At 34.8% G+C, this 26,929-nt stretch overlaps 8 protein-coding genes and 1 long non-coding RNA gene across 11 annotated transcripts; 4 read left to right on the top strand and 5 right to left on the bottom strand.

The window, feature by feature from the left end:
* Positions 1 to 407: 407 nt before the first annotated feature.
* Positions 408 to 1,996, top strand: LOC110860875 (transmembrane protein 68). Its single transcript, XM_022109988.2, has 6 exons — positions 408 to 515; positions 583 to 730; positions 795 to 1,060; positions 1,133 to 1,326; positions 1,484 to 1,687; positions 1,781 to 1,996. The coding sequence occupies exons 1-6, from the start codon at positions 509 to 511 to the stop codon at positions 1,889 to 1,891; spliced, it is 930 nt and encodes a 309-aa protein (XP_021965680.1). The 5' UTR covers positions 408 to 508; the 3' UTR covers positions 1,892 to 1,996.
* Positions 1,997 to 3,125: 1,129 nt separating this feature from the next.
* On the top strand, positions 3,126 to 5,768 carry LOC110860876 (acyl-lipid (8-3)-desaturase). Of its 3 annotated transcripts, XM_035860698.1 has the most exons (6): positions 3,126 to 4,184; positions 4,435 to 4,749; positions 4,821 to 4,915; positions 4,986 to 5,090; positions 5,193 to 5,262; positions 5,338 to 5,768. In XM_035860698.1, exons 1-6 carry the CDS (start codon positions 3,965 to 3,967, stop codon positions 5,700 to 5,702), a joined length of 1,170 nt encoding a protein of 389 aa, XP_035716591.1. In that variant the 5' UTR covers positions 3,126 to 3,964; the 3' UTR covers positions 5,703 to 5,768. The 3 variants fall into 3 exon arrangements, with proteins under 3 accessions (XP_035716591.1, XP_035716589.1, XP_035716590.1); XM_035860696.1 differs by having other exon boundaries at positions 5,193 to 5,768; XM_035860697.1 differs by having other exon boundaries at positions 4,848 to 4,915; positions 5,193 to 5,768.
* A 40-nt stretch (positions 5,769 to 5,808) lies between these two features.
* On the bottom strand, positions 5,809 to 7,326 carry LOC110860877 (retinol dehydrogenase 12). The gene is made up of 4 exons (XM_022109991.2): positions 6,845 to 7,326; positions 6,620 to 6,781; positions 6,302 to 6,498; positions 5,809 to 6,215 (listed from the first exon to the last, which is right to left on the bottom strand). The coding sequence occupies exons 1-4, from the start codon at positions 7,123 to 7,125 to the stop codon at positions 5,899 to 5,901; spliced, it is 957 nt and encodes a 318-aa protein (XP_021965683.1). The 5' UTR covers positions 7,126 to 7,326; the 3' UTR covers positions 5,809 to 5,898.
* Positions 7,327 to 8,061: 735 nt separating this feature from the next.
* Positions 8,062 to 9,916, bottom strand: LOC110860912. Its single transcript, XM_035860713.1, has 5 exons — positions 9,469 to 9,916; positions 8,979 to 9,386; positions 8,679 to 8,904; positions 8,307 to 8,602; positions 8,062 to 8,222 (listed from the first exon to the last, which is right to left on the bottom strand). Exons 1-5 carry the CDS (start codon positions 9,911 to 9,913, stop codon positions 8,086 to 8,088), a joined length of 1,512 nt encoding a protein of 503 aa, XP_035716606.1. The 5' UTR covers positions 9,914 to 9,916; the 3' UTR covers positions 8,062 to 8,085.
* A 384-nt stretch (positions 9,917 to 10,300) lies between these two features.
* On the top strand, positions 10,301 to 13,428 carry LOC110860878 (1-acyl-sn-glycerol-3-phosphate acyltransferase alpha). The gene is made up of 4 exons (XM_035860714.1): positions 10,301 to 10,640; positions 10,718 to 10,860; positions 12,832 to 13,179; positions 13,250 to 13,428. Exons 1-4 carry the CDS (start codon positions 10,459 to 10,461, stop codon positions 13,384 to 13,386), a joined length of 810 nt encoding a protein of 269 aa, XP_035716607.1. The 5' UTR covers positions 10,301 to 10,458; the 3' UTR covers positions 13,387 to 13,428.
* Positions 13,429 to 13,526: 98 nt separating this feature from the next.
* On the bottom strand, positions 13,527 to 14,994 carry LOC110860902 (retinol dehydrogenase 12). Its single transcript, XM_022110022.2, has 5 exons — positions 14,884 to 14,994; positions 14,503 to 14,801; positions 14,263 to 14,424; positions 13,953 to 14,149; positions 13,527 to 13,879 (listed from the first exon to the last, which is right to left on the bottom strand). The coding sequence occupies exons 2-5, from the start codon at positions 14,739 to 14,741 to the stop codon at positions 13,560 to 13,562; spliced, it is 918 nt and encodes a 305-aa protein (XP_021965714.1). The 5' UTR covers positions 14,742 to 14,801; positions 14,884 to 14,994; the 3' UTR covers positions 13,527 to 13,559.
* A 353-nt stretch (positions 14,995 to 15,347) lies between these two features.
* On the bottom strand, positions 15,348 to 18,509 carry LOC110860879. Its single transcript, XM_022109993.2, has 6 exons — positions 17,558 to 18,509; positions 16,743 to 16,843; positions 16,565 to 16,665; positions 16,305 to 16,461; positions 15,895 to 16,217; positions 15,348 to 15,752 (listed from the first exon to the last, which is right to left on the bottom strand). Exons 1-6 carry the CDS (start codon positions 17,719 to 17,721, stop codon positions 15,543 to 15,545), a joined length of 1,056 nt encoding a protein of 351 aa, XP_021965685.2. The 5' UTR covers positions 17,722 to 18,509; the 3' UTR covers positions 15,348 to 15,542.
* Positions 18,510 to 20,524: 2,015 nt separating this feature from the next.
* On the top strand, positions 20,525 to 20,984 carry LOC110860903. The gene is made up of 2 exons (XR_002549001.2): positions 20,525 to 20,676; positions 20,748 to 20,984. It is a non-coding gene; the product is annotated as an uncharacterized LOC110860903 (long non-coding RNA).
* A 525-nt stretch (positions 20,985 to 21,509) lies between these two features.
* Positions 21,510 to 22,860, bottom strand: LOC118439403. The gene is made up of 4 exons (XM_035860681.1): positions 22,476 to 22,860; positions 22,231 to 22,406; positions 21,652 to 21,798; positions 21,510 to 21,569 (listed from the first exon to the last, which is right to left on the bottom strand). Exons 1-4 carry the CDS (start codon positions 22,858 to 22,860, stop codon positions 21,510 to 21,512), a joined length of 768 nt encoding a protein of 255 aa, XP_035716574.1.
* Between the last annotated feature and the right edge of the window lie 4,069 nt (positions 22,861 to 26,929).

The following is a 26,929-nucleotide window of genomic DNA, read 5'->3' on the forward strand; positions in this document are numbered from 1 at the left end:
TCACAGTTCAAAAATATTGACGCAATTGAATTCCTGGTGAAATTTCCCTATAAAATGATGCCCCACATGTCGAATAACCCCAAAAAACAGGTCGTGACCTTTTTGTGACCTATGACCTCCATCTTCGAACTTGACCTATATTTTGACCTCAAGAACACGTGGTAAAAATTTCAGGTCGAAATTCGCATCCGTTCGAAAGTTATCGTGTATACGGACAGACGGACGGACAGACGGACGGACAAGGCATTTCCATAAAGGGGCTTCACCCCTTAATAAAGCGAACCATGAAAGATAATACACAGGAAAGCATTTTGATTTGCAACATAAATCTAACCGTGTAAAATTTCCATGCATCAATCCGTCAATATCTGATTCCCACTAGCAGGTGTACTCTGCAATGTTAGTAATACATTAATTTCTTATATAGATTTTTTCAGTTGGGATATTACGACATTGCTGAGCAGAGTGAAAATTAACTGGTGCAATATATACCTTCAATTAAGCCGCTATGCTGGGTAATAACATATCTAATTATGTAAGGAAAACATTATATCGAAAGTTTTAATATAATTACGATTCTAGGCCCCTTTGTGGACTTAAATATTGACTACTTCAGATGGATAAAGTGGTCAATCACCATAATCTTGATCCCTTACATTCTGCCAGCATTTATTGCCATATTTTTTACCCTTAGTTCCTTGTACGCATATATTTATCAGATTTTTAGCAGGTAAAATTTCTAAATTAATCATTCAATAAAGTTTCTACTTCATTAATAATTCCTTGCCTTGCAGGAATAAGGCTGAATTAAATTCAAGTGGACAAAATACCTGCGGCCCATGGCATATATTTCTGTCCAGAATTTGGAATGCACAAGCCCGTTTATGGCACGGTTATGAGGTCGAAGGACTTGAAAATATTCCAGCAGATGGGCCCGCAATTATTGTCCATTACCATGGCGCCGTACCAATCGATGTTTACTATTTAATCGCCAAATGCATCACAGATCTTGGACGGTTGTTAAGTGTTGTTTCGGATCGTTCATTATTTAAAATTCCTGGTATTTCGTATTATGTACATATTCATTTTTCTTTATTTTGAGATACTTTAATTGATGTGTTCTATAATATAGGCTGGGGTCCACTTCTACAATTCATTAAAGCAACCCCTGGAGGGTTTGACACCTGTATGGGGATTTTAAACGAGGGAAACATCCTTATAATTGCACCCGGTGGGGCGTACGAACTGCAGTTCAGCGACAGCAATTATGAACTGAAATGGAAAAATCGAGTAGGCTTTGCAAAATTGGCATTGGCTGCCAAAGTGGTGAGGAATATGTAGCTTAATTATTAAATTCTGTCAGAGAATGACATTTCGATAAATTATACGATTTTATATTTGAAAATACATATTTATTTAGCATGGATTTACACATATAAAATGTATGTATTGTTTGTATGGTTATTTTTGTTTATTTTTTCAGCCCGTAATACCCATGTTCACCAAAAATATTCGCGAAGGATACCGAAATCTTACGTGGGGTTATAGATTTAGACACTGGTTTTACGCCACCACGAATCTCACTTTTGTCCCGATGTATGGATTTTTCCCCGTCAAATTGAAATCTTATATTGGAAAGCCGATATTGTATGATGGGAATAAGTCGCCAGAAATGCTGGCGAAACAGGTCAGGTTTTGGTTTGAGTAAATAAATAAGTAGTTGTTTACGTCATATTAAATATTAATGGTTCAATATAACATTTCGCAATTTGTTTCGCAGGTCGCAATGTCTATCGAAGACATTATTAAGAATCATCAACGCATCCCGGGAAGCATTCTGCATGCATTTGCAGAAAGATGGCTAACCTCATCTCAAGAGAAGACGGAATGATTTCCCAACTGTGTAGGAATAGCTCAGATAATAAATACATGTATTTCTAGTAAATCACACGAAATCTCGTTGTGCAAATAAATTTAAAAAACAATATGGCGATACTAAATTATATTTGCATCAATTCAAATCTGACACTTATAAGTCGGTTATAAAATATAACACGAAGTAGCGTCATTTATAAATTTTCTTCGCTTTACTCCAGTAAATGTTGACTGTATTAAATACTTTCACTTACTCATAATATGCACACACATCTTCAGCAGTGCATATGTAACAAGATATTTATGTCAGGATGACTTCATTTTCCTGTTGAAAGATGCATCCTTACTAAATTCGAAAAAGTCACTAGTCAATCGTGGTTAATTTACTTAATTTAGGATTAGTGCAATTTCAAACATCAAGTTGTATGTAGTCCGAATTTATCACAGTGTTTGAAAAAGTTCATAAAAAACCTCATTCCATGACCATGCATTAATACTAGTTTCTTAGTAATAATGAATTTTGTATGAAATTTGGAAATTTGTTGGTTTGGCATACATCATACATATATAACGTAAAATAAAAAAATAAACAGTTCAACCACGGTTCAAGGCTTTCGTTTATATTTAACATCTAAAATAACCTGCAATAAGGAAATGGCGTGAAGAAATGTTAAGGTTAAACTATGGTTGCGAAATTCACGTAAGCTTTGATGTAAAGCATACTTTTAGTTTATGCATTCCCCGAGAATTATTTTTTTTCTTTTGACTTGGTGAATAATTAAAGCATTTAATTGCTTATTAGTCAGCATTTAGTCGATGCGAAGTATGATATCAAAAGTTTGAGGTAAATATATAATAAGTTGTATCATAAATAAAATCTTGTAACTAATCTGCAATTCCTGCTCTTTTCTCATAATAGTAATAATGATAATTATGTACTTTCACGAGAGGAGTTGTTATATTTTTAAAAAAGTACAACCTTTTTATGGAAATTCCACCCGGAATAATACAAAGTATTTAACTCATTGCGAAATTAGAAGCCAGATTTAGTTATGATAATTATTTACAATATTATATGTATTTTATAGCTAACTAATTATGTATTACATATGCCAAATAACAAAATTAATTGGCTCCAGGTTACACGTGGAGAACATTGGTGATTTTCACCAGATTTAGACGTATAAGACATTTCTGGAATGGTGATATACTGATATACATACTTCATTACCGGTGGTGATGAATTCGTCGCTACTTTTAGTAAGTTTATCACCATTGGGAATAAATTCGTCAGGAGTATTAGTTTATCACCATTCCTATAGATTCATACACGTCTAAATCTGGTGATAATCATTAAATTATTACTTTGAGTGTAGATGGTTGCCGGATATTATTGTCGTCCGTTTGTTCATAAACAAACATAATCTTATTGATTTGATTTCAATCAACATTTTACTTTTAATAGGTTTCATTGAAATTCATCCAATAATTTGATTTGCATATAAATTTATTAATTTAAATCGATGCGATTTGCTATATAGGGAATCTTCGTACGACGAGAACTTGCAATACAATTCACACAAGTTGGTAATATGGACCAAATAGATATGTTCAATACTTATAAGGCATGAATCAGAAATTGTGCAGTAAAATAGGACCATATTTTTTTACAATTCGTAAAAGAAACAAGAATATACATAAACATAGAATAGATTGCGAAGTTTTCATTTTAACTAGTAGGTTAATGTATCATACATTTACATATATAAAAAGTGGTGTAATGTTATATGGAAGAAATTGTATACATGCACACTTACATAGTTGCCTTTATTATCTGAACTACTAAATACTTAATTGGGTAAATTTGTAAGACTAGGATCTGATAAAACAATGCAAGTATGTAAAGTACATAATTGAACCTATTATGTTAAATCTAGTAGTGGGAAACATATCTACCTCTCATAACCACATCCACACTGTATTAAGTGTGAAAAAGTAACTGAAAATCGTTTCATATTTGATTCACACCAAAGCTACACCGAACTTTTAAAAATTTAGTTTGAAGTTAATTAAGTTCCTGGTAAATAAAATGCATCATAAAATTGACAAACTAGAAATTTTATACGACGGTTATTATTATGACGTAACCGAATTTTCAAAGAGACACCCGGGTGGCGACATTATTTTATACTACACGGAAAAGGGGGAAGATGCGACGCAAGCTATTCAGCAATTTCATAATCGATTTTTCCGAAAAGTTAGGTCAATGATGAGCAATCTAAAAAGACGGCCAGCCCCTGATAATGAAAGTAAGGGAATAATTTCCATATAACGTCGAACTAATTTTGAAAGAGCCTAGGTGCAATCTATCTTTAATTTTGAAATGGCCTAAATGCTTAATTACAAATGGGCCGAAGTGCAACCTTTTTACATGTTACAGAATATTCTTGTGCGGTTTGGCGCTTTCGTAATTAAGCATTTACTGCACATAAGCCCTTTCAGAATTACTCCGACGATAATTCATAACTATAAAATGAAAGGGTCTAATTCTATTTTAAGGTCCACTAACACCCGAAGAGAGGAATAGACATCAGAACATTACCAATGATTTTAACGAATTATTTTCTTGGATGCAAACTCAAGGCCTGTTTGCGCCATCACCGTTGCGAAATATTTGGCGAATTATTGAATGTTCGTTGATTTGGATGACTGGAGTTTATTTTTGCGGTAATAGTAGATTTAGTCTGCAATTCCTTGGGGCCGTGCTATTTGGACTTGGCGCCGGTCGCGCAGGTTGGGTAATGCATGAAGCGGGACACCATTCCCTAACTGGGAACCATAAGGCTGACAGATTAATACAGTCAATTATTTTGGGTATTGAAGAAGCTACACACCTTAAATATCGATAAGCATTATGATTATGTAATTTAAAAAGTTAACAACAGTTTGTGTTTACCATGGACATTTTCTAGGTGTTCTGGACGGAGTTGCGGGAGGATGGTGGCGCAGACATCATAACAAACATCACGCCATGCCACAGGTTTGCAAATTTTTAGATGACCATGAAAATCCGGAAAACCGACAAATTGACTCATTCAATAAATTTATAGAGAATTGATTACGACTTGGACCTCAATACCATGCCAGTTGTCGCCAACGCTATAGAAATTGTCAAAGATGGACGCCATGGGAGGTCTTTTTTCATTCAAAATCAGGTCGGGGAATATGTAATTTACTTAAATATAGTACCCGGTACAATTAAAGAATTGTAAAAATGTGTTCATATTTTATTCTTATTATTCATATTTTTATTTCAGAAATGGTTATTCCTGGCATTAGACTGTTGCCTCGCCACAATGGCTTGGCGGATGTACAGCAGTCCAAGAAGTGCGATAAAGTACAGGAATTACTTTGACCTGGTCATGATGGGGATTCATTGGTGGATTATGCTCTCATTTGCAGCACCATGGACTATAATATTTGGAATTTGGGTAGCGGGGACGTATCTATTTGGGAACTTTGCCCTATCCCATAGCCGTCTACCCGTGGCTAAGAAACAAACGCACTGGGTTGAGTATGCATTTCGTCATACAGCAAATATCAAATCAAGTTTATGGATGGATTGGTGGACGGGTTATCTTAATTTTGAAATTGTACATCATCTCTTCCCTACCTTACCACCGTTTCGATCTTATTTAGTCAGGGATAAGGTGATGGCTCTGGCTGCCAAGTATGATCTTCCCTACAATGAGGTTTCTTACATGGAAGCGTGGGCTCAAAATTTCAGAAATTTGGATAATGTAGCAAAACATTTTAAACAAATGTAAAAGTAAGCGGAGAATGTTCTTGTGAGGTTATGATTTTAATAAAGGATTCCAATTTAGATAAAGGCATTTTTAATCCATACAGCCAAAATGGATATTACTGATTTAATAATGCTGATAAATTATATCTGATAGAAATTCATATTAAAGTTTGCAATAAGGAAATTTGTCGATATCTGAATAGAAGAAATTGTAGCAATTATGTCCATTTAATACCAACAAGCTCTTCAGAAACTTTCCAGAGACGTTCGGCAATTTGGGGATCATCAACTATGACAGGCTTTGGGATAACGTTTATTGGACCAGTGCAGGTTTTAAATTTAGTAGGACCATAGAATTCACCGGGTACTGCATCACTGGATGTAGCAGCGAATAACAAATATTTGGCCCCTTCCTCTACACTGTGGGTAATCCAAGGTTGTAGTGTCCACTTGAAAAGTAACCCAAAAATAGGGTGTCGATCGATGGCTGCTTGTAACATGTCAGACCTTGTTAACCCAGGTGAAGCAGATACAACTAGAAAAAGAAGCAAACTTGCAAATATTTATTTAAAAGTTAGTCTAACTGCAAAAACTTATGTGAATATTTATGTATTTCCTTACCTGATAAGCCCCACCCATTCTTATCACTCATTTTTTGTAGCTCGGAAGTAAACAATAAGTTCGCGAGCTTGGATTGTGCGTACACATGGTAGAAAGTAAAATATTTCGCCTTTGCATATTGTAGGTCATCGAATTGGATATTTGCATAGTAGGAACATGTGCTGGATACATTTACAATCCTAGGGAATACTGATCTTCTAAAATAAATTAGGACAAAAATGCCTGTAAATAAATGATTGGTAAAACTAGTAAAAAATAATATGTATTTTTGATCGAAACTTGTTTGACTAATCATGCTACTTTATGAGACATGTTTACCGAAGTGACGGGAGTAATTGAGCCGTTAAAGCAAACGGGGCTAAGTGATTTATTCCAAAAGTTGATTCAATCCCATCCACGGTCTTCTGTAATCTTCCCCATGGGTAAATTCCAGCATTGTTTACTAAAATATCTAGTCCAACACCCATCCCATTAAACCACCTGCAGGTTTAAATACATATATTTACAAATGCACTTGTGTTGTGAAAACTGTAAAATATTTACCTTGCAAATTCACCAATTTCTTCCAGACTTCCAAAATCAACTTTTGAGTATGTGATTCTGGCAGTCTGAAATTTACTTTTGATAAGGGAAACAGCATTGTCCCCATTTTTCGAATTGCTTCCAATAATTATGACATCCGCTCCAGCAGACACTAGTCCAATAGCAGTGCAGAGCCCGATGCCTCTTGTTCCTCCAGTAACAATTGCAATCTTTCCGGTTAAGTTTGGAATATCTTTAGTTGTCCAACAAGAAAATCTGATCATACTTGTAGTTTGTGTCATATTTTCAAAAAAAGAAATCGTTGCTGTCGATACGGCTACCTAAGTATTTTTTTAAAATTCTTGTCTCGAAATTCCACAAGGATTTGAAATTTATTACGTGTCTCATGAAAGTTTCTAGTTGCACATATGTATGAGTTGAATAGTTATTACTTCAGAACTCCCATAGCATTATATGTAATTGGAAATGTTGGAGCACATGAAAATAATCTTAGGCATATTTTTAAGCGTTTGTAATATATGGATGAAATGTGTATTCCACTTCATTTCCAGCCTGAAACATACAGCGGCGTATCGTGTGCATTCAATATTTCCAGGTGGAAGTATATGAAATTATGTGACTTTCCCATGTATGCATGTGCTTCATTAGCACTACCAACCTCGTTAGTAATACATATGTACATACATAAGTAAGTAAAAAATCAGGTTAAGCTGAGATTTTACTCAGAACGGTTGCACAATTTGGTTGTCTTCATGAAAATAACTATTTAATAACTTTATTTCATTTGGTTTCAACAAAGATAACATTTAGAACTCTGCAAAAAACGGTGGTCAATTAAAATCAATTCTTATCGCTATAATAAGGGAACGCTGATTTTTATTTTATATCTCAACAGAAATTATTACTTATTTAGTACTATGTAATAGTTAATGATACCATGCTTTTATTACTATGCATATGAATTATAAATTAAAATTGCATAAACTCATCATCGGTCACGAAATTGCATTCAATTTCGTGACCGATGATGAGTTCATGCAATTTTAATTGCGATTTCTGTAAAAAAACAATTGATAACAATTCATATCGCTGCAATTAGAGTCCGAACATTGTGTCTTATCCATTGTTTCAATATGCGTAAATGTAACTTACATCGTGTAAGAAAATTATTTGTTTCCATCTCTAATAAATACAAGACCTGATTTTTTTCAATTCCATACATATGTACACATCCATTTTTATTATTCCAACTCCTTCATTTCTTCCCTACAATATTTCATAAGCTCATCTGCATGTTTGTTTGACTTTAAATATTCATTATATGCCGAAACCGCGAGGGTGGCTTGTCCATCATATGTAAGAAATGCAAAACAGAAACCTGAAAATTTCAACCAATGACTAAAAATTTCTATGTGGACGTCGAAATTTATCAGAAACAATACCCAAATATTTATTTACGAACCTCGAGGTCCATGTATTGGTAAATTTATGCCCACTTTAATATCCGTGATTAGCATCTCATCATAAAGCATTTGTTCAATAGGTCCAACCACATTGGACAGGAAAAGGGGTGGAAGCGGGAACAAGGTTTTAAACGCTATTAATAAAAACTGTGGGAATACTCCGGCCAGATTTCCAATCCAATGGGTGAGTGGGACGACGCTATTATCTCTAAAGATTGCATTCATTGCCGATATCTCCTTCAGCCGGTTGATATTATTATGTTCTCGCAACGGGACTGGATAAATTCCTCCGCAACTGTAATAGTAAAAAATATACGCTATCAATCTGTACTCATTCTTTGAAGCAAATATTTATAAATCAATCTCCTTACACGTAATTTGTTAATTTGTCGGGATGATTTGGCATTGGCATGGGGGTCAGAATGCCCAATTTATTTGGTATCTTTTGCTCATATTTGAGAAGAAATCGTCTAATCCCGCCGGCCATGACGGCAATCAAAACCGATGCAAGGTCCACATTATGTTTCTTTCTGAGAGCTTTAATGTAATCTAATGGAACAGTCAGGGAGGCGTGGGAAAGTATTTTGTTCCCATTACCTGGAGGTACAAATGCAGATATATAATTAATTAAAGTACAATTAAAAAGTCGCACAAATTTTAATTTCACGAACCTTTGAAAATTGCTGGAAGTGTTATCGGACAAAGAACCATTGGTAGAAATGCTGCACCAATTTTAAACGGCGCGGTACAAATAGCTTGAAACTTCTCCCACGTCATTTTACCATCATATATTGACATTGTTGTCGGAACAACTGAGTCCTTTACTTTGTCATACTTGTCAAATAATTGCATCAATACCTTGAACGTGCCATAGCCGTCCATTAGAACGTGATGAAATCGCCAAATGAGGAGTGAACCGTTGCAAGAATTTCTTGGCAAGTGCGAGCGAGGAACGTTGTTTAAAAGTATGATTTCCCAAAGTGGTGCCCCCTTCCTCCAGCATCGACTTCTCAACATCTGGCTGGCTATTTTTCTCATGGCGTCAAGATCAGACCAATCGGGGAGTGGAAGACCTGTATCTGTAATTTTGTAATAAATAATTAAAACATATACAACCAAATTTAACATCTATAAAATATTTTGTAGGGTTTTCCTGTTTACCTTTGTAAAGCACGACATGTTGTTCCAAGTCGAAATGTTTTACAGGTTCCCAAAACAAGTAGCCAAGATATGGGCGAAGGCCACATCTTAATTCGGGAAATTGTACATTTCCATTCTGATCACGTTTTCCAATAAGGTTGTCTCGCACTAGCTGTACAATTTCTGATTTATTTATAACTGGAGCGTTGCCAACCAGGGTGACCGACATTGAGAGTGCTTGGATGTCATAAACGTTTTCAGCAGCCATGTGGCCGTCGAACAGGGGAACGATTTCTAACCCAATTAATAACTTCCCGAGTAGGGCAACAGTTCGTCGAAGGAGGTAGAAAAAACCTATTACAGGAAATGCTAAAATAATGAAGGTTATTGTGACGAAAACTATAAAAAGTTTGACCGCCAAAAAATATAAGCCGTTAGTACAAACTTGTATATTTAAGGTATCCATGTTGCCCCAATTGCGAAAAAAATTGCAATGAAGAACTAACCAGTGCGGATATATGTATGCCAACAATGCTGTCAGTATGGAATATTAATTTAGTTTGATTTGATAAAAAATGAAGCCATCCATCAGCAGCGTGTTGTGTAGGGAATTCCACTTACAAAGTAAGTATATCTTGATAGCACATAAAATCTGAGTATGGGAAACACATATAATTATACAACAATAAAGTTCATATTTAAGAAGATTAAAACCAGGATTTAATTGTTTCGCTTTTCTAATCATTCTGAATCTGTAAACGTGTATCTAATTATTGACTAGTAGGAATTTTTATATTTATCCTGCTTGGCTTTATTCAGTGTTTTTCACATATTAGTTGAATACCTGTTTCTTTAAATATATTGGGTCACAAAATTCGCAGCATTTCGCAATTTATTTTAAACCAGTAGGAAAAATTTTCAAACCCAATCCGTCGAGAGTGAAGGGTTCAGAACCTAGTAAGGAGTTTTCGCCTATATGAATAATCGATACCTTTGTCAATAATTATCACAATGGAATTATCAACCATATTTGTCGGCTTTAGTACCATACTAGCAATTTATGTATATTATTATCCAGCCAAAGCTGCGTATCTTTTCAAATTTTTCGTGTTTTTGGCCATGGGAAGTTGTGGAAGTTTTGTTACAATTCTCGTCTCCCTAATTTGTGGACCGGGCCGATGCACCAATATTTTGTAATAAATATAAATCTTCGTATTTATATGATTACTATAAGTATTTTAAATATTCACAAATGTTTCAATTAATGCAGATACATCATCCCCTATGCTCAATGGACTTCTCGTATGTTAGGAGTTCAATGGGTTATTCAAGGGGAGGAACATCTAATTTCAGTAAAGGACCGATCTTGCGTCATTACGCCAAATCATCAAACCATGCTTGACTTTTTGGCATGTAATTAAAGGTCGCCATAAAAATATGGTATTTGCCCGATAAATTATTGAGTTTGGCCCTAAATGATATTTGCCGAACATAATTATTTTTTAGCCCCATAATTATCTTAGGAATCCCATTAATAAATTGACTGACCACATAATTAAAAACAGGTACTATTGCACATATGTAACAGTAATTGGAGTTGACGGAACAACAAAATATCATAACTCAATATGCATATCTATTTTCGTCCCGTCTTGGTAACTGTTAATAACTTCTGAGCCTTTCACCGAGTACATCCACGATTACTTGACTTTAAGTATCTAGGTAACGCGTGTCCCTTAACGGTTGCGACAAACCCTCAAAGTATTCTTGGAGCATTTATTTTGAAAATTGGTTCTTCTCTTATGGGCGAAAGAACCAATTCTAAGTGAACGCCTTCATCAAAAGTCGCTGCCAACGAGATTTATTTATGGTTTCTGCTGAAAAATTTCTGTTAATTTTATTTAAAAATATCCTCAAAATATAGTTTTTCAAGGATTACTCAGCTATTTCGTGTCTCACAAAATTCTATAACATGTCAAAATGATCGTATGATCGAGACCGATCGATTGACATGCCATCGATGAGCTGTGACCACTCGACCAGGATTTGCCCCTTCCGGGTCTTCCTTAGCGACTTGGCATAGTGATTATTTTTTTTTACATAAACCTTTTCTCGTTACATAAACGAGACGCCGGTTCGTAACTCAGTGATTTGTCGCAACCTTATAGGACGATGAGTGTCAAGTAATCTTGGAGTACATCATATATTTAATTGTGACTCCAAAATTTCAATGAAGTGAAATCAGCCAATAAAATTTTGAAAATTATTGTTGCGTGATTACGCGTATTTGTGAAGGACAATTAAAATAATTTCAATATTAATGACGTATTAATACTTTTGAGCAGGTTGTTACAGGAAGTAGTCTGCTTTCTTCGCCCAATGGTTTATACTGCACTACATCGTAATTTTATTTCTCATACTCAAGTCCAATTTTGTTGTTTTCAAAAGTGGGAAGAGTTTTTTTTCCACTCCGGTAAATTTCAATTGATATTTGCCACATGGATAGATATATCTATCCATGGGCGGAAAAGATCAACCCCAACTATCTAGAATCACCAAACAAGTGGATAATCAAAATTGCTGTTTTTAAACTTTAGTGGCTACTACTTCTGTCAAGGTTCGACATATCGGTAAGTTATAATTCTGCTCAAGAAAAAGGCACCACAAGGAGATCTAACGTCAATAATGTCATCGATGGGTATACGGAAAGTATGTATAAAACGGAAGCGTAGGATGATGGAAACTATAGCCTTCTGTGTGTTTAAAAACATTAACAAAATTCCAGTGTAATAATTTTCGACGTGTAGTATGTAGACCGATTTTCAGTTTAACTATCACTGTATTCCTAGTCACTAATTTTCGACTCACAATTGGATGTTTGGTTTGGACGAATACCAAAGAACTCATTAGTGGTTAGTCAAGCAATGTGATTTGATTTAGTGACAAAACGAGAGTTCAGTTAAGTCAAATTACTGTTAAATATGTGTAATTTACTCGATTTTAATTATATGGTCAGTCATTTTATTATTGGGATTCCTAAGATAAATATCGGGCAAAAAAATAATTATGTTCGGGCAAATATCATTTAGGGCCAAACTCAATAATTTATCGGGCAAAATCCATATTTTTATCGGGGTCGAAAATTATATCCCTGACTTTTTGTGTAAGCAAAACTCACTCGTAAAGTCTCTTTCCAATCGGCTAGAAATGCGTATTTGGATAATCGCAGAATTTACATTGCCTATATCGTCGGAAATTTTTAGCATGGCTAAACCCTGCGATTATTCTACTTGCGAGTCCCAGCCGATTAGACGGAGATTACTGATATTTTCGTGTCAAAAAAATATGCATAATATATATAAGATTTTGACTTAAAAATTGAAGGTATGTGCGAACTCTGGCCAAAATTTGGTCGGTGCGTTACCTTAGCAAAAAGATCAGTATTGTGGATGTTTCCACTTGGACCTGCGGCATATCTTGTTGGAACGTACTTTATCGATCGTAATTATTCCGCAAGATCGAGTGCAACGATAGAACAATTAGCGAAACAAATGAAGGAAGAAGAAAACAAGGTCATTGTTTACCCAGAAGGGTCACGGAATTCAGGACAAGAATTTCTCCCATTTAAAAAAGGAGCATTTCACATCGCACTAAGAAATAAGATCCCCATTCTCCCAATTGTAATTGGACCGTACAGATTCCTTAGTGATAACCCTTTTCGATTTGGGACAGGTATGAATTTAATCAGTATTTTTAAATATCCTTAAAATATTTTCATATCCAAGGGTGTGCATTTTTTCAGGAAGGGTTCATGTCACCATATTACCTCCAGTTGACACCAGCCAGTATAAAAATGTAGACGTGGTAAAACTTTTGGATCATGTTAGGCATCAGATGAAAGAAGAGTTTGAAAAATTGCGAAAACTTGATGATGAATAAAGAAAATAAAGTAATTGCATATTTCGCAATTTTAAAAATTTACTTTGACAACTTTAATATCGCAATACCTGAGAATTACAAACATATCTTGACCACATTCAATAAAATATTATGTTCATGTATATTAGGAAGTTATGCTTTGAGCTGTATTTCTCTAACTTATTTAAATACTTTCATCCCCATCGAACTTTTGTCAACTTCTCAGAAATTTCCCATAACTTTCCTCCAACTTTAGGATCTGTTGCCAAGCGGGGAATCCAAATTTTTCTGATTGGACCACGGTATGCAACATACGAATACGGAGGACCATACAATGCCCCTGGGGTGATATCTGGGGATGTTGCCGCAAACAACGAATACTTTGCCCCCTCCTTCGCACTATTAGAAATGCAGGGTAGGATAAAGGACTTGAAAATTTGTCCGAGAGTACTGTAGCGATCAATTTCTTTTTCAAGTAAACGAGTTCGAACCAATCCAGGCATTACTGACAACGCTGTAATTACAAATAGCTTATTTCTCAATGTATTTACGTTGATTTATAAACGCAAAAATAATTATAAGCATACCAGTCAAGCCCCACCCTTTGGCATCGCTTCTCCGTTGCAATTCCTCAGTAAATGCCAGGATCGCTAACTTGGATTGAGAATAAACCTGGCTGAACAGATACCACTTGGCTCTTTCATATTGAATATCGTCGAAGTGAATTTTCGCATAATAGGCGGCTAGGCTGGAGACATTGACAACTCGAGGTGCGTTGGCTTTTCTGAGTCGAAAGGAATTGTAGGTAAATAAATTGAATAACGAACACATACAATTTTAGTACAGTAAACTTCTATGCTTTTAAAATTATTCGCCAATCAGCGGAATGTGTAATACCGAAGTGATGGAAGCAGTTGCGCCGTCAAGGAAAATGGGGCTAAATAATTGATCCCAAATGTCGATTCAAAACCATCCACAGTCTTCCACAACTTTTCACGGGCGTAAATTCCAGCATTGTTAACTAAAATATCCAGCCCAACTCCTTTCTCATTAAAGGCCCTGGAACAGAAATACTTCGATCACCAAATACGTAATGATATGTATAGAAAATTTGCATGAATAATTGTACATAAATACCTTGCAAAATCCGCAATTCCCTGCAGACTTCCAAAATCCACCTTAGTGAAAGAAATGTTTGCACGTGGAACTCTCTTCTTTATAAATGACACAGCATTTCCCCCCTGTTCAGGATTGCTTCCAAGAATGATAACTTCCGCCCCAACGGTCGCCAACCCCATCGCTGTGTACAGACCAATACCTCGAGTTCCTCCAGTAACAATGGCAACCTTTCCGGTCAATGTTTGAACGTCTCTCATTGTCCAAGTAGACAATCTCGTTTTATTTACCAGATATGAAATAACGATCTGCAATATTTCCTGAAATTATTTAAAATTTACTTAATTTAAACCGCACTATAAACGAAGGACCAAATTGGTGAACGACTCTTGTTATTTTTACCTAGTTGTGTGCAAATGATTAAGCCTTGGAAAAAAGTGTTCATCCAACTTTTGTAAAGCGTGTGTGATAAACTGGTATTTCCTAGGAAACATGAGAAGCAATTTGTTCAACATAAACTTTTAATGAGTACTACTGTTCCGCTGCAATAGGTCCATAATATATCACAAGGAGTGGGAAATCCAGGAATGGTTACATATACATATTTATGCATGTGCGAAATCAGATTAGGTTGCGAAAAGTTAGACACATTTTGTTTTTTGTTCACTTTATGTTTATTGAGAATATGTGATGGGATATTTATTTATGTAGCTACTTATTAATATGTGTGTGTATGTATGTATGTGTCCTGCGGAAACTGTGAGGGGATTTGACGTTATGCAGATAACGTTCAAGTCCCCTCAATTTCTTAGACTATAATATACTAAATAATTAATGAAATTAAGTAGTTAAGTATGTAAAATACATAAATCCAAAATCTATTTACGTATATTTACAGAGCAACTTGATTTCGTCATACACTTTTACAAAGATAGTTTAACCTTTCTTGAGTAACTTAATTATAGGTTGAAAATTAATTTGATTTATAGTTTTTATTAATTACTTCAACTATGAACTCATTATCCACTTCAATAGCTCTGTTATGGACTAATTGTGCCAAACTAATTAATTTTATAGTATCCACTATTTCGTAAAATTTCAATTTTAATATGCTCCAGAGCAGGAACTAATTTCGCGTCAGACATTAAGTCATCGGCCAGGCCTTCAAAATATGCCTCCTTGTCGTCAATCACACCCCCAAACTCTTCCGGAAGTTTTTGCGGATCCACTATATTTGTTACGTAGGACATGTCAGACTGCGTTAATTCTATCTGAAAATATACACCAGTCCAATTAAATTTAAATTTGATTAGATTAAAAACTAAGAATAAAAATTATGTGTGACAATAAAAAAAGGTAATATCCACATGTACGTACATCAAATGTAATCTAATTTTATACAGTCTTATTTACCTTTTTCCTCATTTTCTTTGGGATTAGCCACCTGAAAGCGTGAAAAGTACGGACGACGAGGGCATTACTGTGAACGAGTATGCATCCCTTGACCACCTTTCTGGATAACTTAGTTGGAACTTTCATTGAAATAACTGCAGATTTTTTTACCAAGTCAAAAGTCGTTAAGTGACTGACATGTGCCAGTTTTAGGCCGCGCATGTCCACGATAACTAAAACTCCAGCACGCTGCATTTCTGGTGAAGATCTTGCTGCGAATATGTAGAGTAGGAAGTTAAAGAGCAGGACGTCGTCCAAGTTGAATTTTGAGGGATCCCACTTGCCTGCAAAATTTTTATTTACATTAATTTGTTATCCGATACATACATGTGACTTTTTTATTTTTTCAAATTCAAACTATCTTTACTAACTTAGTCGTAACACAACCACAGAAGGTCCGACTTCTTGTTGGTTTCTCTTCAAAATCTGCACCATATTACAGGTCCCAATATCTGGTAAATTCTTCGGCTCCAGGCGCGATATCAGGTCGGGAAAAGTTATCATGACAACTTCAAAAAGAGCTCGAGCCTAAGTAATATTAATTTTTGCGGAGTATACATTTGTCAATTATTTTTAGATCTTATTTAAAATATAGAGTACATTATTTCAAAAATAATATTTTCCTACGCACAAGTTCAAACATTTTATGGGCTTCAAGTTGGCAAATTCGCAAACCAAATATAACCATTGGTTTTGGCAAGTATTTTTTCCAATCTTGCAATAATTCGTCCGCTAAGAAAACGAGGTTTGATTAGAATACATATATTTATAATTCAGGTATTTTAGTTTTAAAAAATTGTAAAATTTACCATCAAACAAGTTGTAAAATTCCAGAATTGCATCCTCCTCTTGAGACGTGTAGGAGCTTGAGGATGGAAAGAGTCGGAGGACTGCGTCTTTAATGGATTCACTTGAGGTGTTCATTTTAATTTTTAATTAGCAAAATTGTCGTACTAAAAATTGCTCTGCAAATCATCAAATGAGAATGCAAAGTGATGCCATGAGAAACTTTGTTTTACACTCGGATTTATTTTTTTATAAAACATATGCACACTTTGTTTAACTTGATCAGATAATAAAACAGTGAAGCTTCAACTTAGGTTTTCGTGGTTACTTCATGGTGGGAATTTTGTTGATGTTGAATATTTATGTCTGGTAGGTGATTACATATTTAATTACGGTGGGACCAGCTTTTGTAGTTAAATACTGATTAAGTACATCCTGGTGAATACATAATTAAGTAGATGTATGCACATATGTACATATATAGGCGTGTATACATATACATACATGTACATAATGCACGTGTTTGGTACCTACATACATACGTTCGTACAGCAGGAATAGTAATGTTTTTGCAAAAAAGCAAAAAAAAATTTATAAATATACATACATACATATTCTTGTTTTTGTTGGAAATTTTCTCCATGGAATTTGTCCAATTATGAAATTCCAACCCGACAAATAAATAATATGTAAATAATATGTAAATAATATGTGCCAAATCATCAGCCGAAATTTTGCAGCCGAGTCAGAGTAAATTTTGTAGACAATACATACTTATATGTATACCAAAATATAGATATGTGGTATAACGGTATAATTTTTAATACACATGTTTTACCCAAATTCTCCAGAAATGGCTATTCCTGGCCTTGGACTGTTTCCTAGCCACGATGGCTTGGCGGTTGTACAGCAGTCCACGAAGTGCGATAAAGTACAGGAACTACTTTGACCTGGCCATGATGGGGATTCACTGGTGGATACTGTTGTCCTTTGCAACGCCATGGACCATCATTTTTGCAGTTTGGGTTGCCGGGACGTACTTATTTGGAAACTTTGCCCTGTCCCATAGCCGTCTACCCGTCGCTAAGAAACAAACGCATTGGGTCGAGTACGCATTTCACCATACGGCAAATATCAAGTCCAGTTTGTGGATGGATTGGTGGACAGGGTATCTAAATTTTGAAATAGTGCATCACCTCTTCCCGACGCTACCACCGTTCCGATCGTATTTAGTGAGGGATAAGGTGATGGCTCTGGCCGCCAAGTATGATCTTCCTTATAATGAATTTTCTTATACGGAAGCGTGGGCTCAAAATTTCAGGAATTTGGAGAATGTTGCAAAACATTTTAAATAAATGCAAACCAATAATTTTCACGTGAAGTTATGATAAATGTGAATTTTAGAAATTTATTTGCTAATTAGCAAGATTTGTAAGCAAACTTTTGCTATGGAAAATTAGTCCTTAATTTGCTCAGTAGGAAAAGTTGGTTAGTTAGTTAACCATTTTATAGCCTATATTTTTGCAGTACATTTAAGACTGGTCTCCCACAAGGAGGCTCTTTTCATAGAGAACGGACTCTATGAAGGCACACCGGAGAATGGCCCCGTGCATATGTACTCTCCATTGTGCCACGACATCCGTGACAGTGTTACTAACACTGTCAGCAGTGTTTTGCTGTGGTTTTTTCCACTGTCCAAAACAACCGTCCAAAAGTGGTTAAAACCGGTTTTGGACACCGAGCTTTGGACGTCCAAAACTGTCCAAAACTGTCCAAATGGATTTAACATAGGGAAATGGGGCAATATGTTACAAGTTCTCTAATAACGACTTTTTTGCAAATCTATGCACAGATATGCAATCTCCTCTTCATTCTGAGCATTTTGATGTGTAATACTGCATAGTTTCGACAATTTCCTAATTTCTCATAAGAACACATGTTAAAACAAAAGTTTTTCAGAATTTCGTCGTATTACACATCAAAATGCTCAGAATGAAGAGGAGATTGCATATCTGTGCATAGATTTGCAAAAAAGTCGTTATTAAAAAACTTGTAACATATTGCCCCATTTCCCTATGTTATACCATATTGGACAGTTTTGGACAGTTTTGGACGGTTTTGGACGGTTTTGGACAGTTTTGGACAGTTTTGGACAGTGTCCAGTCCAAAAGGGGTTTTGGACGTCCAAAACGAAACACTGACTGTCAGGAGCCAAGTAGGATTCGCCAAGGAGGATAGTATGTCTTCGGGAGAGATGGAGTTTAGCTAAAGCGTGTGCTCAAAACTCGGGTCCTAATACCCCACAGTGTAGTATAAGCAAAAAAACAAGACATTTTTTTTATGATTTAGAATGGACCGATATGAGTGGGGAAGCCAAAAAATATTGTCCATTTTGACTTAAAAAGGGGGTGTGGTCAGGAGGTTTTTTTATTGAATTTCGAAAAAAATCAAACTTAACTGATGATTTTGAAAAACCTGATTTTGTAAAAAATGTCGCAAATTCCCCTGGAACCTCCCATGACCTCCAAATGAGGTCAAATGTCCAAAAATATTATTTTTTTCGTGAGATGTTTATCAAAAAGCTTTGTTAAGTACGTTCACATTTTGCGAGTATCATGTTTACATGGGTGGGGTGGAATGAGATGATCGCAGAGAATTTAAAAAAATTGGTGGGTGTACAATTTTCATACAGTTTCCCATTTTCTGCAATTGTCTCATTCCACCCCACCCATGTAAACATGATATTCGCATAATGTGAACGTACTTAAAGCTTTTCGATAGACATCTCACCTGACAAAATAAAATTTTTTGACATTTGACCTCATTTGTAGGTCATAGGTGGTCAGACCCGGAAGCTCCACAATTTTCAAATTCCTCCAAAATCCGCACCCACCACACAAAAGTCTCAAAGTTAAAACTTTTTTTTAATTCGACAAACACCCCACTTCTTAGCACACCTCCTTTCGGAAACCAAAACGAATTAGATTTTAATTATTGACCACCCGTGGTGGTCCATTTTAGACCATAAAATAAATTGTCCATTTTTTGGTTTCTGTGCTCACTGTGTTCTTTTCCAGCCTTCGCCACTAGCACAAATTTTAACAGTAGAGGATCATTCTAGGTGCAGGGGTCGTCCACTGATCGCTATTCTATGAGGATTCGCTAGCCTTCCCCGAACCTGAGCGGTCACCCGTGCAAGCCCATAGGATTCATCATCATGCTTAACCTCGTCCGTTTATAGAACACAGGCTTTCAGAACCAGCTAGCTAAAGAAACTCAAACTCTTAGAACTCATTGTTCATTGTTCAAACTTATGTTGATTTGTGCGTGCATTAGATATATTGTTTTGTCTGATCAAAACTAAAGAAGGAAAGATTGAACTAATTAACGGACTGGTTTTTTAAATTTTATCAGGTGAAATGCGTCTAATCCTAACTTAGGATTCTATACGAAAATTTTAATACTTTCAACGACATATCAGGTGATCCAAAAATCACGAACTGTGTTATAAAATTGTTATATAAAAATTCTTGTTAATGAAAATATTAACAACATTTTAATATTTCTCATGAATACATTGAATTTAAAAAATCTTTTAACTGAATTTGGACCAAACAGTTGGCTGCCAGATGTGATTTGTATTACATTACCAATAAACATTTTATATGAGTGCTGATAATAATTGCATAGACTGCATATTGTACATTTTTATTATGACGTATGAACAAATTCAATTTATTTGTTACTTATTCATAGAATTCTTAGAATGCTAGGGTAATTATGGAAATTGTGATTTTTCCGTTCCTACTATTTAAGGAGAAATCATTTGATCATTATATAGATTTATTTTGAGACTGCAACACGAAACCGCACATAAGGATCAATACCGCAATGAAGATCTTGTTCTTCTTAACGATTCTGGTTTTGGGCATGCTCCTCATCTTTGAAGCAAACCTGGTAACTTTATCATAGTCCTTAATTTTTTACGACTTTGATCAAAATTCTGAAGTATTTTTTTCAATTTGCAGGTCGAAGGGCGATGTAGAGGCGTGAGGAGGGCGTTGTGCCACGCGAGATGCGCACAACAGGGGTTTGCCTGTATCTGGCCGGATGGAAGGTGCCAGTGCGAGACTTTTTAAGGACAACCAAAAAAATCTTCAGGTTGTGCCGAAATCAAAATTAAAAATTTCAATATAAATTATGCAATTTTTTGTGGAATTGGTTTAAATAAAATCCGGGAAGAATGTCCATGCTACTGCAATTTAGATACCTATATTTAAACACCTGTTAATTTCCAAACTTTTGAAGTTGGACATATGATATGTCACATATCACATGAAATTTTGTGAAAGAATATATGCATTTTGAATTAAAATTACCAGCACTGCACTTCTATCTGAATGGTTCCTGAAATTCTCTGGAAAGATAAATACATACTTTCATTGACACTTGTGGATTCGACTAATCAGGAATCGAGGAATTATGACGAACAATATGGACATCAGGGTTAATGCTATAATTACAAGATTTTTCTTCTGTGTGCATTTGTCTAACATGTTTAGATAATTTGTGTATGACGTACCAATTGACAACCCACTTATGAAAAACTTGACAAACCAAAAAACAGGTAATTATGTCAGTATCTGTACAAATGTATGTTATATTGTTGCACAACTTTACTGATATATCTTTCTTGCTGCGGGATATTATAAATAACTGCACATATGAATAATTTGACGTGTATATTCACGTATTTCTAACAATCCTGTTTGCATAAATTTATACCTAAGCTAATTCGGAATTATATTAAAATGCACCAAACTGACTCCGAAGGCTTTCCTCCGGAATCGCTAGCGATAAATTAATCGTATTATCCAATATCCTTACATAAAATTCTGCCTTGGTAGACCGATCAATAGAGAAGAATCTTACCTCGTGAATACCTACATGTAGTTTTTTAGGCTTTAAAGATTTCAGCTTTTTCCTTAAAATATTTCTCTCTTTTATATCAGGTTCCATCATAATTTCCACATTCCACTTGTGCAAAACCATTACAGAATAGTCATTAATTACCTGCGCCTGTGGTAATAAAATTGAAATTATTAAAACGATAATGCCAGATACTGACGGAAAGTAAAAATACAACCAGAATGGGAGAATATTCCATAATTTGATGCTTCCCGTATTGAATATAATTCCTGCAAAAAGCCCTAACCCAAACACAACCAGGGTTGAAGATTCTTGAAACTTTGACATTAAGAACATACACAGTCTGGATTGATGGTCCTCATTAATTAAACAACTTAGGCTTAGCATATTTTTTCTGGCTGAACTGATTCTCATATCACTATGCAAAATTCCAGTAGCTATGGTACCTTTCGACATAATTTTACCGGTTTGTAACGTATTGGCAAACATGATAAAAATGAGACACATATGGCGGCATGTTTCAACTGTGCATACAACGCTGACGTAAATCCTGACTAGGTTGGCGCAAAAATAAAAAATAACCCTGTTAATGTCTCCTTGGATGTTAGATAGAGTCCAGTTGATGACAATATAGAATGGATCCAGTCTCATGGCTAGTCCAAATAGGGCGACAAAAATTGCGTAAAATGTAAACAATCGTACCATTATTATCATGCTTGCTCCCAAGTAATCCCGATTTTGAGGTTTTGATATCTTTTCTATAAAAAAAAACAGAAATCACGTCCAAATTTTTTTACATAATTTTTTATTTAATAAGTTTTGCATACTTTCACGTTCGGACATTCTTTTCTCCAGTTTATGCAATTCGTTCCATCCATAGACGAATTCCTTTCCGTAGGCCAGTAATCCTATCGACATTCCAATATCGGACGTTCCCATGACTAAAAGTAATATCAGAGTGAGGATATTGAAAATCGGGATTGTTTTTGTTTCCACTAATATTTCTCTGATTAGGATGACGACTGTGGTACCACAGCCTGTAATTGTAATAACCACGGCCATATTCCATATCCAGAAATATAATTTCCTTATGCAACCTATGTAATAAAATCTGTTGGTCTTGGTGTCCCACATTACTGGAGAATTGTCCAAATATTTTTGGAAATAAGTGGTGTAGATTTCGAGAGCTTTGAGGACTTTAGGCGTCGGCATTTTGATATGGTAATGGCTCAATGGGTCTAGAAATTTCGGTGCTCTTTGGGTTTGAGATAGACTCAAATGAGTCAATCGATAGCTGACTACTGCATTAACTTATAAGCATTTAATGAAATAAGTATGAATAAGTAATACTTATTAAATAGGTACGTATGTTAAGTTGGTTAAGTGTATCACATAATATTTACAAATACAGGAGGAGAGACTCACTGCATGTCCTTTTCAGATCTTGAGACCCAGTGGCATAAACCTAAGAGGGAAGATGTAATTATATATATCTACATATTTATATGGATATCCATATTGCATCGTACCTATTAGAAAGGGAATCAAGATCTGAAAGCGGCATGTCAAGAGGTTTTCCATAGAATACCTATTCAAATAAGTTAATGCTTGCACAACTAAACAAGACGCAAGCTTAAACTCTCCAACCCATTTATAATTATCGCAACATACATGAAAATACTTACATACTAAAAACTTATGCCAAAATATTGAGCAGATTAAACTATCAAAACAACCCAGGTACGTTAAAATTTAATAAAATTAGTCGTCTCGAAAAGAAATTCGCATTCATAATTGAGTACGCTTATGAATATGTATAAATGAATTTGCAGCAAAATTAGGTAATATTATTATCCATAAATATGTAGGTATTGAAAAATATGAAAACAGTTTTTGTACTCTTTCGATTATTCTTACTAAATTAAATATGCTGCGTAATATTACTTTTGCCAAGCTAGGTGGGCAAAATTGTAGCCGTTGCGCCATATTTTGTCAATACATGCATCCAAGTGAAATGACAGAACCGTATGAAATTGGAACCTCAGGGGAAGAATGGCTGGCAAATAAAATTTAATTTATTGATTCTTGCCCAGGATCCAGAACCATGAAAATGTGAATGTCGAGAGGTTTCAATAAGTTTGAATAAGTTGCAATAAGTTTGTGGTAAAAAAACTTTGCCCGCATTTTTTGAATAATATACATAATTATGTATATCTAGGACTCATTAAACTACAATTTCTTATCTTCTGTATTATAGTTTCGTTTTATTGCAGTAATTTTTTTTGCACTTGCGTTCTTATGCATAAGCATGGGTTCGTACGTCATTTTTGCGACTTTCAGAAAGTAAAAAATAGTGTTCCTGTTCGTAGTTCTGACGTATTCATGAATAGGTTCTTGCATAATTGTGCACAGATCATAGGATATACATATATGTATCTGTTCGTAACAAAATTATTAAACCTTCAACAAGCTTAATATTTGATTCTCATATTTATTTATAACTTTTTAAAAAATTGAGACGTTTAGGTAGCTTTGAACTAATTTAAAGAATGCAATTTACCAACTGCAAGGCAAATATCTAAATTAATTGTCTTGCAGAATATGCTGGAAATTGGTGCGCATTACTTACGCCCAAAACATACATATGCATATTAATATATCCATATACATATGTATGACTCAAATTAATATTTGTAATTGGCACTGAAAAATATGACTTTGAATTAGTTACACTGTTACGTGTCCCAATTATTTTGGATTTATGTAAAAGTATACTGAAATTAAACTCGGCTATTTTATTTTCGTCGCTCATCCACAAATACCAGAGTTGGACTAGGCAGGTTTAAAAAATTTCAAAATGATAATCACTCCCCTCATGTGGAAATCTCTGGATCGTTTCTCCCACTATTTTAATCACTTCTGGAAAAATCCAATAGAATGGGACGTCAAACGGAAAATGCTTGTCTTCACACCAATCTCCCGAAAATTGAAGATCTGGATGGTTTCAATTGTATTGACAATCATTTTGAACGCTACTTCGCTTTTAATGCTCATGCCGGAAATTTTGGGATTTACCGATGTACATTTCGCCAACGTCGTGTTATACTTGGTTTGGCTTGGCGCAACTTCAAGTACACTCACCTTAGAGATATTACAGGAAAAAGTGCGGCTTCAGGGTTCAACTGCATTACCGGGTTGACAAGGAAATTTTGTGAGTTACAATTTTATAAGATTACGTGTTCAAATACACATGTTTAAATTTCGTTTTTGAGTCATGTATTGTCGTGGAGTTTAGTAAGCTACATACATAGATATTTGGTGCGGAAATTCAGTATTTTCTTACCAGCGATAATTTTAGAAAGTCCTTCAATCTAACCTAAGGAGTCCTTAGCTTAGAAATTCAAATTTCTAAAAAACTAAGGACAAACATATTTACATCTAGACATAGAGTGAGACATAGATAGAGATATATAGAGATTAATCTTTGCCATATCCCTAACAAAAAAGATAAACATCTTAATGTGAGATTTATCGGCACTTGTCAGGACACTTTGAGATGTGAAGTGATGATGGCTTAATGATACACGAAATCAATAAAGATACGTTCTTTTTTCTTTTATGGTTTACGTAACCAACAGCCATACAGATATTTAAATCTATTATGGATAAAATCATAACCGTTTTTTTTGTAATTTTCTAGGTAGCCAGTCAATCCATCCCATCAATTTCAATTTCGACACGAGGGGCATCATACTTAACACGGTCATAATTTTCGTTCTTCCCCAACCAATCATTTTGTATTTGATCTCAACAATAGCTTCAAACTTAATCCCGTACGTTCAGCTTTACAACTTAGCACTATCGATGGGGTATTTAAACAGTTGGTACACCCAAAGCCTGGTCAAATTGATTATCTTCGTCCTAAGATTCACTTTATTCATTCATTCCCATGATCCAAGCTTCACGAATTATTTGCTTTATATCTTGCTTCCCTGCCATGGCGGCATTTTCTGCACTACAATGTATCACAATTTTAGGCAAAACTGCTGTCTATTACTTAACATCAAGGAGGAAAATAGCCGTTAATAATTATTTGCAAGATTATGCCATTTTGCAAATAATTTTTGCAACTGGGCACAAATTTATAGCGCCAAATGTGGCCATTACAATGTTTTTTCAATGTGTTCTTCCGTTCTGGTTAATTTCATTTCGCTCAAAATGTACGTTTGATACCAATATCGATATTTATCTTTTTTCCACTGATTTCTCTCTTTATTCTGGGAACACACCAGTTTACTATTCCAGTGATGATTGGAATTTACGAAAATTGTAAGACAATTCATGTTAGGTGGAAACAATTATTGAATTTGAGCAATGATAAGAAATACTTGAAAAGAAAATTGAAATCTATTCGGGTGATTGCGATTTACGCTGGAATTTTTGGCCATAATTATTACAAGTTTAAAAAGTCGACGCGATTGACTTTTTTTGGGGCTATTATTAATTACACGATTTCTGCAGCTTTGTCAATTAAGACGAAACATTTGGTTAAGTTAAGGTTGAATTAGGAATATATGTTACACACAATCTTACTGACAATAAGTAAAGAGGTTCCAAATTTTTAATAAAGGAAAATATAAAGTTTTTTAGTACATATTTACTTGTGTGAATTACATCATTTTAATGTCTAAGCGAATATATGTTCTTGACATACTTAGAATGTCAAAATGAACAGTCTTTTTACATGTTATACCCTTTCGAAATTAAGCATTTATTGCACATAGGGCCTTGCAGAATGAGTGCGACGATATGTAATCCCTTCTTTTGCCATGAATAAGTATTTCAATTCTGGGACTGCTCAAGCCGATGTTCAACTTATCGTCAATAGTTAGATTTTATAAATAATTTATGCCCAATCGACTTGGTTTGAAACCTGTTAAAACATTGTACAAGGAGACAGCCCTTATAACATATTTATCTAAGTTGCGACTTGAGAGTATTAATGAGTATGTGCTTTGTTGAAGTGCTTCATAAAACCGAGGTTTAATGCTTAAATAAGTATATCGGACATGGCTATAGATACATATATACAATATATAGTTATACATATATACATATATACAACTCCTATAGGATTTGTATATATGTATACAAATAAATATAAGTAAATAAAGTAAATGTAAATATTTGTACCTATAACTAATTTAACCCATAATTGATGTAATTTTGTGGGAAATTTTCTTCCCTCAAAAGAGTTGTCATATCCCACTTCCAACATACA

Source organism: Folsomia candida, unplaced genomic scaffold (assembly GCF_002217175.1).
Source record: "Folsomia candida strain VU population unplaced genomic scaffold, ASM221717v1 Fcan01_Sc035, whole genome shotgun sequence".
In the NCBI taxonomy this organism is placed as follows: domain Eukaryota; kingdom Metazoa; phylum Arthropoda; class Collembola; order Entomobryomorpha; family Isotomidae; genus Folsomia; species Folsomia candida.